Raw genomic sequence first — 13701 nt, forward strand, 5'->3', positions numbered from 1 at the left:
TTTGACTATTGCACATGAAGGCGATATTTGTGTAGTACCTATGTTGACCGGCAGAGGGCGGTGGCGGTTCTGTGACACGTTTATAATATCCGGTGTGTGGACGTATGGGAGACACGGGCAGCATGTTTGGGCTGATGTTTTGGTCTTGACAGTGAAATCCTGCAGTAAACATGCCTCTGGTGGTTCTGTGCGGGTTTCCGTGCAGCGGCAAAACCCAAAGAGCGAAAGAACTGAAGCTTTTCCTGGAACAAAACTCCGAGCGGAAGGTTCACGTTGTGGGAGACGAGACTCTGGATCTGGACAGAAACGCGGTGTACGCAGGTAAAAGCCCGAGTCCCGAGGATTTTCATCTAAAACAGGGTGTCCAGATGTTTTTATTTACTCGGGACAGTCATATTTTTGAGCCCTGTGTCCCCTGTCCTAGTGGATTTATCCAAAACCAGTGATTTGTCCCAGTTTTATACAAGAGATGTCCCAGGTGTCCTTATTTTTGACTAATTTTATACCTAAATTGTCATCTGTTTAGATAAAATACAGAAAAGCTGCTTTAAAATGTATGTTGTATACGAGAAATGTCCCAGCTGTCTCTGTTTTTCGACCAATTTTATACCTGCCAACAGTTAAGAGAGGCATAAATTGTCATTTGTTTAGGTAAAATACAGAAAAGCTGCTTAAAAATGCCCAAAACACAAAGAAAACCATTCATTTGTCCAAGTTTTATACAAGAAATGTCCTAAATGTCCCTATTTTTGACCAATTTTCTACCTAAATTGTGATCTGTTTAGGTAAAATACAGAAAAGCTGCTTAAAAATGACCAAAACACAAAGAAAACTATTGATTTGTCCCAGTTGTATATGAGAAATGTCCCAGCTGTCTCTGTTTTTTGACCAATTTTATACCTGTCAACACTAAACAGAGGCATACGTTGTCATTTGTTTAGGTAAAATACAGAAAAGGTGCTTAAAAATGCCAAAAACACAAAGAAAACCATTAATTTGTCCCAGTTTTATACAAGAAATGGCCTAAATGTCCCTATTTTTGACCAATTTTATACCTAAATTGTGATCCGTTAAGGTAAAATACAGAAAAGCTGCTTAAAAATGACCAAAACACAAAGAAAACTACTGATTTGTTCCAGTTGTATACGAGAAATGTCCCAGTTATCTCTGTTTTTGACTAATTTTATACCTGCCAACAGTAAAGAGAGGACTATATTGTCATTTGTTTAGGTAAAATAGAGAAAAGCTGCTTAAAATGCCGAAAACACAAAGAAAACCATTCATTTGTCCAAGTTTTATACAAGAAATGTCCCTGATGTCCCTATTTTTGACCAATTTGATACCCACCAACAGTAAAGAGAGGACTATATTGTCATTTGTTGAGCTAAAATACAGAAAACTGTGCTTGGAAATGACTATAATAGGGTGTCCAAACGTCCCTATTTACCTGGGACAGTCCCAGTTTTGAGTCCTGTGTCCCCTACCCCAACAGATTTATTCAAAACCATTAATTTGTCCTAGATTTATACAAGAAATGTCCCAGGTGTCTCTATTTTTGACCAATCTGATCCCTGCCAACAGTAAAAAGAGGCAAACATTGTCATTTGTTTAGGTAAAATGCAGAAACGCTGCTTAAAAACGACCAAAACACAAAGAAAATGTGACTATACTGGCTCATGTTAGTCATGAACGGTCTCTACATAACAATTTTCTGTAATTACACACTCGTTTCACAATTTTGTTATTACCAACCACCAAAAAACGAAACGGGGTCCCAGTTTTTTAGTTTGAAATTCTGGTCACCTGAGTTTGAGCCTTGTGTCCCCTGTCCCAGCAGATTTATCCAGAACTATTCATTTGTCCCAGTTTTATCAAAGAAATGTCGGAGTTGTCCCTGTTTTTGACCAATTTGATATCCAACAACAGTAACAAGGGCGAAATACTGTCATTTGTTGAGCTAAAATACAGAAAACTGCTTGGAAATGACTATGAGGTGAAAAAATGCATCAACAAAAGTATATAATGACCCATAAGTAAGTCGAGAATGGACAATGTTACACTCTTTTTTTCACAATTTTATTTATACCAACATCCCAACCCGTGTGTGTTCCAGTTTTTAACAAAAATCGGCACTTTGCTTCTGATTTTTGTTATTAAGTAGTGGTAGTACAATTTAAGTGACCAGATTTTCTAAATTCTAAACTGGGACACACCTGGGTTAGTTTGGTTGGTATAAATAAAACTGTGAAAAGAGCGTGGAACATTGTGGATTCTCGTTTAGTCATAATCTGAGGGACTTCTGACGCTGCTTTTATTTTGCTTTATCGTCATTTGCAAACACGGTTTTCTGTATTTTACCTAAACAAATGACAATTTATGCTCCTCTACTGCTGGCGGGGATCAGATTAGTCAAAAATTGTCCTGTTTTAGTCCTGGTTTAGATCAAATTGGCCAAAAATAGGGACACCTGGGACATTTCTTGTATAAAACTGGGACAAATCAGTGGTTTTGGATAAATCCGCTGGGACAGGGGACATAGGGCTCAAAACTGGGACTGTCCCGAGTAAATAAAGACGTCTGTCCACTCTAAGTACTACTTGGATTTCATTTGACCCTTTTTAATAGACAGAAAGAGCATAGATCTATAAGGAACTGATTGTCGCTCAGTAAAAACACTCCTGTTTTAAAACTCCTGTGAACAAATTCAATCATAAAATGGTCGTAATATTGTTGCCTTCATTGGTTTACATGCATTTTTAAGCATAAACAGGGTGTTAAAAATGACAGTCAGAATTAAATGAATAATATATATTTTTATTGCTACTTATTTATACGTTTATTACAATTTTCATATATTTTTTACTCTTTTTTTATTGTAATATAATGGGATTTGTGAGCTACTTTGTCCAGGTAATTTCCCTTGTGGATCTAAATTACATGACTAAACTTGCATAGTATAATCTGTAAACATGTTTTTTCTTTTGCAGATTCCCAAAAGGAGAAGGACGCCAGAGGAGCACTTAAAGCTGAAGTAGAAAGGTTTGTGTAACTACATGTTAAACTACAACACTTATCTTAATTTCACAGTTTGTCTCAATGCATTTGTACTTTTATTACAGAAAAGTCAACAAGGAGGACATTGTAATTTTGGATTCACTCAATTATATTAAAGGTGACATTAATCTTAAATGAATTATAAAAATTTTTTGGTCTGGAGTTTTAACATGAATGCGATGTTTTTGCAGGTTATCGATACGAGCTGTTCTGTCTCATTAAACACGCACAGACTCCACACTGTTTGGTGAGTACAAACTGACAACATAAAACTACTACTACAGAGATTTGTGTCTTTTCTGCTGACTGTAGATCTGTCACGAGAAAACATTTTGAAGTGTGATGTATTGGTGAAGTAAATACAGACGATAAATGACAATATTGAAACTGATTCAGCCTAAACTCTTTCGATCATGATCTGTTGTAGTCTATGTTTTTTTTAGTTTTGTTTTGTAGTGCTGCAAAATGACCAAAGAAACTACTACTACTACTAAATTTATGCCACTAACAGTTTATCCTAAAGTAGAATTATCTCTGAAATCTATTCTTATGTTAAATGTATAATATAGTTGGATCTATAAAACGAGTCCTTTATAACATGACGTCCCTTCATGTAATAAAAGATTTAAAATTTATTGAGTCAGAGTGCCTCGGGTTTATACCTTGTCCACTTTTACATTTTTCACTAAGGGCAACATTCTGTTATGATTAACTCTGTATGACCCAGTGAAGAGCTCTACTGTACCTCTGTTCTTCATCTGAAGTCCCTCACTTGTGTCCTTTGAACTGTACATGCTGCACCTCTTTGTTGGTTAAAATCCTATGACAGGATGTTAAAAACTGAGCAGATTTTGAAACATTTTGCTTTTTGAGCTCCGTTTGTGAGCCAGTTAGCCACAACAGAGCAGAATAACAGACAAAATAACTGAATAAAACATTAATAGCTAGTAGTTTGTTTGTATTTACAATGAGTCAAAGAAGTTATTTTTTCAACCATACCTGCTTGTCAAAGTCTGATCCTGTCAGAAGTTCAGCAGGGCCGGGTCTGGTTAGTGTTTGGATGGGAGAACACTGGAAAAATCAGGTGCCACAGGGGGCGCCAGAGGCAAAAACTGTTGTTGTGTCCTTAGGCAATACACTTCACCACATTACCCTAGTATAAAAGTGGTGTGTGTGTGAGTGTTAGTGGTGGTCAGAGGGGCCGATGGCACAGATTGGCAGCCTCGCTTCCGTCAGTCTGTCCCACGGCAGCTGTGGCTACAGTAGAAGTTTACCACCACTAAGTGTTGAGTGAATGAATAATGAACTGTAAAGTGCTTTGGGTATCTTGAACGGTGCTATATAAATGCAATTATTAATTAATGAATGATTAGATTTGAGCTGTAGAGGGTTAATTAATCGTAGAGAAGGAAAAATAACAAGTCCCCACGATAAATGTTCACTGGAAAAAAACTATATCTAGGTGAGTTAAAATGACTTAAAGTAATAAGATTTGACTTTATTTGAGTCGATTCAACTTGACAAGTAAAATTACCTACCAATGGAATAAGTTTGTTTTTTTAATTCAAGCAACATTAGATTTTGTTTATTATTTTAAGTGCAAAAAGTTGTTGTTTTTCCTATTTTATGTGTAGCAAGATGTATTTTCATATTTTAAATACAAAAAGTCTTTTTCCATTGGCAGAGAATTTTATTTGTCAAGTAAAATTTACTCAAATCATGATAAAACTTTCTTAATTCAAGTCATCTTAACTTGACTAGATTTAGTTTTTTGCAGTCTTGACCCCCAAAAATTACTTTTCCATCAAGTCGATATAGTATTTATTGTGATTGTGATTGTGATTAGTACTTAATTTGCATCTGTAATGGGTCACTGAAGTTCAATCTTTGATGGCTTAAATCTTATTTCGCTAAAAAATAAGTAAAAAATTCCAAGAAGTGCAAAGAAATTATACACACGATAAATACTGACCCCAAAAAATACTGTTCTATCTTTCATATTTTAAACATTAATTCGTTATAGTAATTATCGTGACAGATGTTTATTCTCTTCTTTTAGGTTTACTGTTTGACGTCACCTGAAACCAGCTCCAAATGGAACTCCGAAAGAGACGTTTCTGAGCGGTACAGCCAAGAAATGTAAGGAGAAACTTCTAGAATCGTGAAAAAATCAGGCTGACCGTCCATAAAATTGTTCATTTTTGTTTCATTTGTAGATTTGACGCGTTGATCCTGAGATTCGAAGACCCAGACTCCAGAAACCGCTGGGACAGTCCTCTTTTTACCGTGCACCAGGACGACCAGCTTCCCTTCGAGGCCATTTCCGACGCGCTTCTGAAACGAAAAGCTCCGCCTCCAAACCAGTCGACCCAAAATGTACGTAACACTAACACACAACTGCTCTCTACCGCCCCCATCTGACGCAAACTGACATTTATTTTTTAATTTGCAGCAACCTCTGTCGTCCGCGAACTTCCTCTACGAGCTGGACAGAGTCACTCAGGACGTGCTGATGGTGAGTTTTCATTCATTTACAGCTGCAGTGGAAAAGTCAATTAGTGCGTAAACAAACAGGAAGTGAGCATGGGGGCACTTCTGGCTCCATCGACTTGGCTCCAATTCACTTTGTACTGAAAAAACTTTTCCATCTCTCCATAACTGCTGCTGTCAGACTCCTCATTTTTTTGGTCTTAAAATGTTCGTATTAACCTGCTTTAAATGATCCTGGTGTTTTTATTTCACTGTTTTGTCCTAATATAGAACTATGCTCCAAATTTGCCCCATAACTGCCGTGACAAGGTTAATTTGACTGGAGGTGACATCACATTCACTTAATCTGCTTTATACAGTCTTTAGTGTAGATGCAGTGCTGTTTAAAGAGCTTTTAAACACCCTCCTGGAAGCTTTACTCCACCCCTAAGCAAAATCTGAAAAATCCTCCAGAGTGGGCGGGTTGCGGGGAGTGGGTATGGGGCGGTAACCAGGCTGGCGCCACCTAGTGCCTCCACTCAATTTAAATTTTCTCCAGCGACTAGATCAGGAATCAAAATACACTATGACAGTTCGCAAAAACCCCAGAAGTGCAAATTCGGGCACCAGCCAATCAGCGAAGAGACATATATTCTGTGTTGGCAACGATTCCTGAGATCGAGGATTTAAAGCCGGAACAGAGAGAATGTTTGTTGAATTTTATCAAGACGTTTAGACGTTACTGCCCTTCTTCCTACAGGATTTGGTGCATTACATACGTCACGACCAAATAGCAGTGATTGGTTAAATAAAAAAAGTACCTGCCTACTGTCGAACGAACAAATCCTAATGCAGACAGTCAGATGGTTTCTAAGAAGTGAAACCAGCTGATGAATCAGACTAACGGGGTGGGCTCTGAAGCGATGATTGACAGCTGACTGACAGCCACAACAATCCAACACGGCACGGACCAGCGCGTTCTGAACTTTGAAACACAGCGGAGGATTTGTGCTCGGATCACGCAGTTTCCTTTTTCTCCAGACACGGCGGGGTGCCAAACGGTGCCAGGTCGGGGCGGGGCTGAGAGGGGCTTCTCATGTCTCGCCTGTAGATGCCAGTGTCTGCGCTCGTCACGTAATAACCTGCATCTAACTCACTGGCGGTTGTTAGTCCAACTTGAAAATTCAAATGTTCTGGCCGTAGTTGATCCGAAAGAGGCCATTACAGACACAACTTAGACCCAAAAGTCAGATTTTTAACAAATATCCACTAAAATGCCAAAATAAAGCCAGGGATAGGTATACATTTCTATTTTGGACACATTTACACAGATAATCAGTAGAAAAAAGTGATCTTCTTGTAGTAAAGCTGAAACTCTCCCCAAATGCCAACAAATTGAACAAATGCTTAGACTGTGTTTCTGAACATTAGAACTGGTATATGAATGGGTATATGCTTTTTTAAATTTGACACGCACAGATCATAGTGTATGGATTTTTCAAAAAATTCTATTATTAATTATTATTATTATTTATTAATTAACTAATGTCCATTTTTAAGTCCAAAAAGCACATTGAAAACTCAAGATTTGTCAAAATGTTTTTAATAACTTCAAATCACTGGCTCCTGAAAATGTGCTGTGCTTTATTTTAGATGATTGCAAGACTTTTTTGACAGTGTTTACCAATGTGTCTCTGTGTTCCACCACAGAGATACACATAGAACACCCCCAGAGCGATGTCACAGCAAAGTATCAGTTGTTTACACGTACACTGACGGAGTTAAAATGCTTTTATTACACACACACAGGCCTTTTCAAACCCTCAGTCAGATATTTGTAATTAAACTCCCACCTGTTTCTGAGAATGCTTTCTTCTCCTCTGCACTTTTCTTTTCACATCTCGTTCCTTTGCCCACATCTGACGTCAGGCTAAAACTGCATTATCGACTCTCCCCTGTTCTTCTAAAGCTCAGACCTCTATAATTATTCAAAGTTTAATTGCTGTTTTCATTATAGATTTATTTAGCGTTTATCTCTCTCCTGATTGGCCATTCAGCAGAGGCTTGTTTGTCTGATTGATTGTTCTTTCTCTGTATTTTCAGGTAATTTTCAACGCACAAAAGACAAGCGTTTCTGGTGATTACATAACCGTCCCGGGAGCAACAGAAAAAATATCCTTTGACCTCTGATGGTTTTGAATGTTTGTAAAGTAAAGATGCACTGCAGAACTTTTTAAAATGTTTTATATTGCGCAAATTGTGAGCTTTAAGACGTGTTATAATGTTGTGACTTCATCAGAAACAGACCTGGAGCTGAGTTTTGTTTCATTGACCATGTTTACATGATGTTTTTAAATTCGTAATCAATTGTTCTGAATTAAATAGTTCGGAATTAAAATATTCTCCTTTGAGTTTACAGGGGAATAATAATTCTGAATTGAGGTTTACATGGAAAACACGTTAAATTGTCTTTATTATTTAATTCCGCTCAATGTCCGGGGGAGAGGAAGGGTTCTGATTGGATAGAAATTTACGTCGACTGGAAGAAAACACACACTTCAGCTGCTACCAGCTTTTCTGTCATCTCGGTTTGTCGTAACGCCACGGACACAAACATGATCCAAACTTTTGTCGCAGTCGTTCCGATGATAATTGCGCAGCAGGTGAAGAATTCTCTCATCACGCATTACGTCTGTCAGCTGAGGAGGAGAAGGGAAGAGTGTCGGAGAAGGGAGGAAGAAGACAAACTGAGTCAACGGCTGCTCTACCTCAGCCCACTCCCGCATCCCGCTCACAAATCCAAAGAGACGTGGAGGAAAGTCCGAAGACAGGATTGGTCCAGCCGGATCAAAGGGCAACACAACGAGCATGCGCTGAACGACTGGAGTTATTGTTAAGAAGAATAAACGTTTACATGATCGAGGAATAAATTAATTTGGCTTTAAAATCAGAATAAACCACCCACTTACTTTAGAATCAAGTTTAATTCTGAATAATCATTTTCATCAGGAATTACTGTATTTTCCGGGCTATTAGACGCGCTCTTAAGCCTCCAACCCCATCAAAAAACAACCGCGCCCCGCAATCCAGAGCGCCCTATGCACGAATCCACTCAGGTGTCCCAGCACGACTTCAGTAAACTACAAACACACCACCCACAGAACACACAAACACACACGGAGCAGACAGCGACCGCACAGCGAAAAACACCCACAGCCACACTCATCACTCCACGCCGACGAGGAACGGAACGGTTTAACAAACCGAAAAAGCGAGCGCAATGTGCCACTTCTAGACACAACTGAACAACTGAGTCACTGCGAACACGCCGACAATCCGTTGGTCCCAGACAGCACCCTCCCTACACGCCACAACTGAACAAAGCCCAGAGTCACCGTGAACGCACCAAACAAACAAAACCACTGACCCATCCAACTGTTGTGTTTCATTTTAAAGTCCGGTGCGGTTCATTTGTGAAGAAAGTTTGAAAATAGACCATTTAATGACAGTGCGCCTTATAATCCAGAGCACCTAATAGCCCGGAAAATACGGTAAGTGTCTACATCGTCTTTTTAAAGCAGAATTCATTTTTATTCAGAACTAAGTTATTTTTATTCTGAATTAAAGCTCTCATGTAAACGTGGCAACTCACACATGTTTGAGTAACCGTTTATTATTAGTCTATGTACATCTTTAAAGCTCAAAATGCTCTGTTCCACCTTGTGATGTCATGAAGCGTTAGATTTCTTACTAATTAACAGCTCCTTTTACCTTTTGTTTAGTGGAGATTGGAAATTTCACGGCTGAAATCATCCAAATGATTCTAGTGAAGGTGTGTGGAGTTTAAAAACACAGTGGAGCGTTTCCTGTATCACCACATGACATCACAAGGTGGAACAGAAGAACTCAGCCTAAATATGCCGGGGTTTTGTGTTAAATGTGTGAATTAAAAAAAACAAACAAACACAACTCCAGGTCTGTTTTTGACATTAAAACATCAGATCAGAAAATAGCGCAACATGGGCCCTTTAATTTGGTCTGCCCCCCGGAACACATTTTTCCAAGCAGTGGGAAACTCAAATCCAATTTAAGGGAACGAGGGAGGTCACAGAAGACGTCCCATCAAAGAATATAAATGAAAGGAGACGTCCTGAGCCATTTTAAAGCAAATGCTAATTGGTTTTTTGAACTTGTGTTGGTTGAAGTTTCCGTCCTGACAGTGCAGCTTCAACCACCGTCGGATAGTTTACTCACACTTCCAATAGAACATCAATGAGCTTTACAGATACGGCACAATCCAACCGGCACAGTCAAGCTTATTACTTTCCTTTGCCTGGAATGTTTCACAGTGTGGCATTAAACTTATCACAATGGAGACGAGCAGATGACGCCACCAGGCCACGTTAAAGGCAGAGACGCTTTCCTCGCTTCAGTTCTCCATTTTTCAGCTGTCAATCAAATGCGTCATATTAAGAGTCGTACCAAAGAAAACCACAGAATGAAGGAGTAAACCTGAGGGAAGATTCAGGAGCAGACGTCAGAGAAAAGAATCAAACTTTATTGGTTTCAGTGAGGAGTTTAGATCCTCTCTCATGTGGTAACAGACCTTTTTCTACAGCGGCCAGAAGTGTCTCGCTGTAGGTTTTTTGAACTTCCGGTTAATGGTTTTCTGTGGCAAAATATCAGTGTAAATGTGTGTTGCATTGTCCAGCAGCTTCGTAAATCTGCCCCTTCACCAAATCTTCAACCAACAAGGTCCACAAAGGTTAAATCACTATCAAGATAAGAAAGACGAATGCTTAAAGGAGAACAATGACGATGCATTAGTGAACTACTGAGCAAAACTTTATTATTATTATTATGGTCATGAATAACATAAGTCACTTGTTCACTCAGACTGATTCTACAATTAAATTTTAAATCAATTTCATGATGTTTATCAGCAGAGATCAGGGGTCTCCAACCTTTTTCCTCTGGTGAGCTACCCTGACGAAACAAAAATGCCAGAGAGCTACTCATTTTAACGGCCGCAAGAAATTGAGATGATTACAAAAAAGAGGGCGAGTATTTGGGTACAGTTAGATTAGCCCGGTTGACGCCACCTAGTGCCTCCTCTCAATTTCATTTCTCTCCAGCGACGAGGTCACACTAGACGGTTTACAAGAACCCTGGAAGTGCGAGTTTGGGCACCAGCCAATCAGCGAAGAGACATACATTCTGTGTTGTCAACGATTCCTGAGATCAAGGATTTAAAGCCGAAACAAAGAGAATGTTTGGTGAATTTCATCAAGGGGAAAGACTTCATATACCAATTAGCCCCGTTAGCGGCGCGTTACACACGTCACGTCACGACCAAATAGCAGCATAAAAAAAGTTAAAAAGTTAGATGCCCATAAATCATTGTCCAATTCACTTTGTATTGAAAAAAATGTCACCTCTCTCTGCAACTACTGCTGTCAGACTCCTCATTTTGGTCTTAAAATGTTCGTTTTAACCCGCTCTACATGATCGTGGTGTCAGCAACAGGTTTGACTGACAGCGTTGCTAGGGAAGGGGTGTTACCTCCAACAGCCTCGCTCCTGATTGGCTCTTTGGTCGCTATGACACTCACAGACGAAATTCCAAATATGAAACTCGGCTCCAAATTCGCCCCATAACTTGCGGCCTCGATGAGCTTCATTTGGCTGTCACACTCACTTAGTCTACTTTTTTTATACAGTTACAAGTCAGATCTTTGGAGAAGTGCGATCTTTAGAAGGATTGCTTGTTTTAAAGGACCTATAAATGCATGTAATATTAAGTTTACTGATATGCTGCGGAGTTATTCAAGGCATGACCAAAAAACCTAAACCTATTTTAACCCATGCTCTGAAAAAATTACGTAGTGCTTCTTTAACTGCAGCTTATCTTCAGTGTGTGGTTCATTTCTCCTTATGTTCTTATGTCCCTTAACATTCAAACATAGAACTTTCCAGAAACATCAACATGGCAGAGCTGCGAAAGTTACGACGCCAGTTTATCAGTTACACCAAGAGTCACCCGACAGAGGACAGCGCCCAGATCACCAACATGTTTGTGCAGTATTTAAATAAAAGCCTGCACTGAGCTGTCCGTTTTTATTTTTGTTTTGTCTAAATAATAAATGTATTTTATATAACAGTGTGCAGTCTGTTTTATTTAGATTATAGTGTTGGACTGTGCAGAGGCATTTCCCTGTGACCCCCTTTTGACCGGAGTGTCACACAACACCACAGCTTTTCTCTTTCAAGCTGATTATTCTTATGTGGAATTTGAACAGTAAAAAAACCTGCTGAGTAATGCACGGTTACGTAAGTGGATTTCATTTGGTCTAGAGACTCCAGCATCACATCCGTGAGCAAGAACACACCTGGACAGGCCTCGAAACACTGGTCTAACCGAGGAGTTTAAGAGCATTTGTGTAGCTCGTAGATTTGAAAAATAAATAAGAGATAAATACAGAATGTACAAATTATGACAAATTATGAATTGCTTTAATATTTAAATAATACACATCATTTTAATGTGTGTAAAAAGGCATTATTGTGTGTATTAAGGCATTATTTAGAAAAAAAAAGCTTTAAATAATAAAGCCTAATATGATAATGATGCTAATGATAATGTTATTAACAATGAAAGTGGCTCCCTAGAAATTAAATTACCAAAATACACAATGTTCAAGTAATTGTCCATTTTGCTTTGATTCATAAGAGACAACTGAGCTTTTTGAGTTTTCTTTTTTCCCCCACAGTCTATATATTTTTTTTAAAAAGGAACGATTGCAAAGGAAGTATTAAGTGAATGTACCCCAGAAAAGTATTCAAGTATCTAAATCAGTGTCATTTAAACTTCCTCTTCAGCGGGACAGCTGTGCCAAACACTCGGTCCCAGTGGCTGAAGAAAGGCGCGTAGTTGCTGTTTGGTTTTTGGTGGTGCATGTCGTGAGCCGGTGCTCCTCCGAGGAGACCACAGGGCACCAGACGATTGAGCGTCCAGGGCAGGTCATACCCGATGTGATCCTCCACAGACATCCAGACACTGAACACTGTCACGCACCATGTGGTCAGAGGGTGGCAGCGCAGGAGGATTGGGTCCAGGTTACTCCAGAATCCTACGGTCAGGAGCTCGGGGATACTGAGCTGCTCAGTCGACCAAGAGAACGGAGATATGTACTCATGGTGAACAGCGTGGATCCACTTGTACAGGTGTGGGTTTTTGTGGTGCATAAAGTGCCAGAGATAATACTGAGTGTCAAAAAGAAGAAGTGCGGCCAGTCCATCCACACAGACTTCATAGAGTGTGGGGGCGTCCTGAGGCAGAGTGGGTGAGGGTAGAATAAAAGTCCCAATGATCACAGATGGCAAAACAAAAAAGACATGATTATACAGCGCCATCATGAAGCTCTTCATCATCATTTTTACAGTCGGCTTCCTGTCCTGCTGGATCTTGTACTGGTAGAAATAAGGCAGACGCTCCCCCATCAGGTCCATAACTGCAAAAGGAAGACTGAAGCAGACGTAGCTGGAGAAGGCCAAAAGGACAGGGAAGAACGGAGACGAGATGAGCGGCCGGTGGTGGAGCAGGAGATGATCCCAGAGCTGCTGGAGCGAGCTCTGAGAGGGACGCACGGGCCACAGGCTGCTGCTGTTAGACATACTCTTAAATATACTGTTACACTCACATACAGACTGGACTCAGGCTCACTGCAGCCTCCACAGAAACACTGGTCATATATATGTGCACATGTACAGTATGTGAGTCCGAGCATTAGCAGCTAAGAAAGAAGATTAAATGGTCCTATGTTACGTGAAATTGATTCTGTTGGTGAGCTTTTAACCATGAATGTTGTTTCCTCATCAGAAACAGACTGTACCTAGAGTTTTTGGTGTTAGGTTTCATTCACACATGTTTGAGTAAAACTTTACCTTTATTTTAGTAGAGACTGACAATTCCAAGGCCAAAATGATCCACACGATTCTAGTGAAGGTGTATGGAAAGTGCATGGAGTTTTAAAACACAGTGCAGAACGTCCTATATTACCATAAAACATCACAAGGTAGAGTGGAGTGTTTTCTGTCTGAGAGAAGAACTTAGCCTAAATCTGCAGGATTTCTGTGTTAAAAATATGTGAATGAAACAAAATAACTCCAGGTCTGTTTG

General features: G+C 39.5%; 2 protein-coding genes across 2 annotated transcripts; one reads left to right on the forward strand and one right to left on the reverse strand.

Annotated features, from left to right (window-relative positions):
• The first annotated feature begins 84 nt into the window (after window positions 1-84).
• Window positions 85-11680, forward strand: kti12 (KTI12 chromatin associated homolog). The gene is made up of 9 exons (XM_020920750.2): window positions 85-321; window positions 2988-3039; window positions 3120-3172; window positions 3246-3301; window positions 5114-5193; window positions 5271-5430; window positions 5507-5569; window positions 7627-7695; window positions 11485-11680. The coding sequence occupies exons 1-9, from the start codon at window positions 171-173 to the stop codon at window positions 11626-11628; spliced, it is 828 nt and encodes a 275-aa protein (XP_020776409.1). The 5' UTR covers window positions 85-170; the 3' UTR covers window positions 11629-11680.
• A 509-nt stretch (window positions 11681-12189) lies between these two features.
• On the reverse strand, window positions 12190-13629 carry ch25hl1.1 (cholesterol 25-hydroxylase like 1, tandem duplicate 1). The gene has a single exon (XM_020920757.2). It carries the CDS (start codon window positions 13194-13196, stop codon window positions 12381-12383), a length of 816 nt encoding a protein of 271 aa, XP_020776416.1. The 5' UTR covers window positions 13197-13629; the 3' UTR covers window positions 12190-12380.
• Between the last annotated feature and the right edge of the window lie 72 nt (window positions 13630-13701).

The sequence above is a fragment of the Boleophthalmus pectinirostris genome, unplaced genomic scaffold, assembly GCF_026225935.1.
Source record: "Boleophthalmus pectinirostris isolate CB_2022bp ecotype Guang Dong unplaced genomic scaffold, ASM2622593v1 HiC_scaffold_2, whole genome shotgun sequence".
Lineage (NCBI taxonomy): Eukaryota > Metazoa > Chordata > Actinopteri > Gobiiformes > Gobiidae > Boleophthalmus > Boleophthalmus pectinirostris.

Excerpts from the sequence above, each read along its gene's own strand:
- kti12 (XM_020920750.2), top strand. The coding sequence starts at position 171 with ATGCCTCTGGTGGTTCTGTGCGGGTTTCCGTGCAGCGGCAAAACCCAA. Across the intron at positions 3,040-3,119 it reads CTTAAAGCTGAAGTAGAAAG|AAAAGTCAACAAGGAGGACA; the intron begins GTTTGTGTAACT and ends CTTTTATTACAG. Across the intron at positions 3,173-3,245 it reads TTCACTCAATTATATTAAAG|GTTATCGATACGAGCTGTTC; the intron begins GTGACATTAATC and ends ATGTTTTTGCAG.
- ch25hl1.1 (XM_020920757.2), bottom strand. The coding sequence starts at position 13,196 with ATGTCTAACAGCAGCAGCCTGTGGCCCGTGCGTCCCTCTCAGAGCTCG.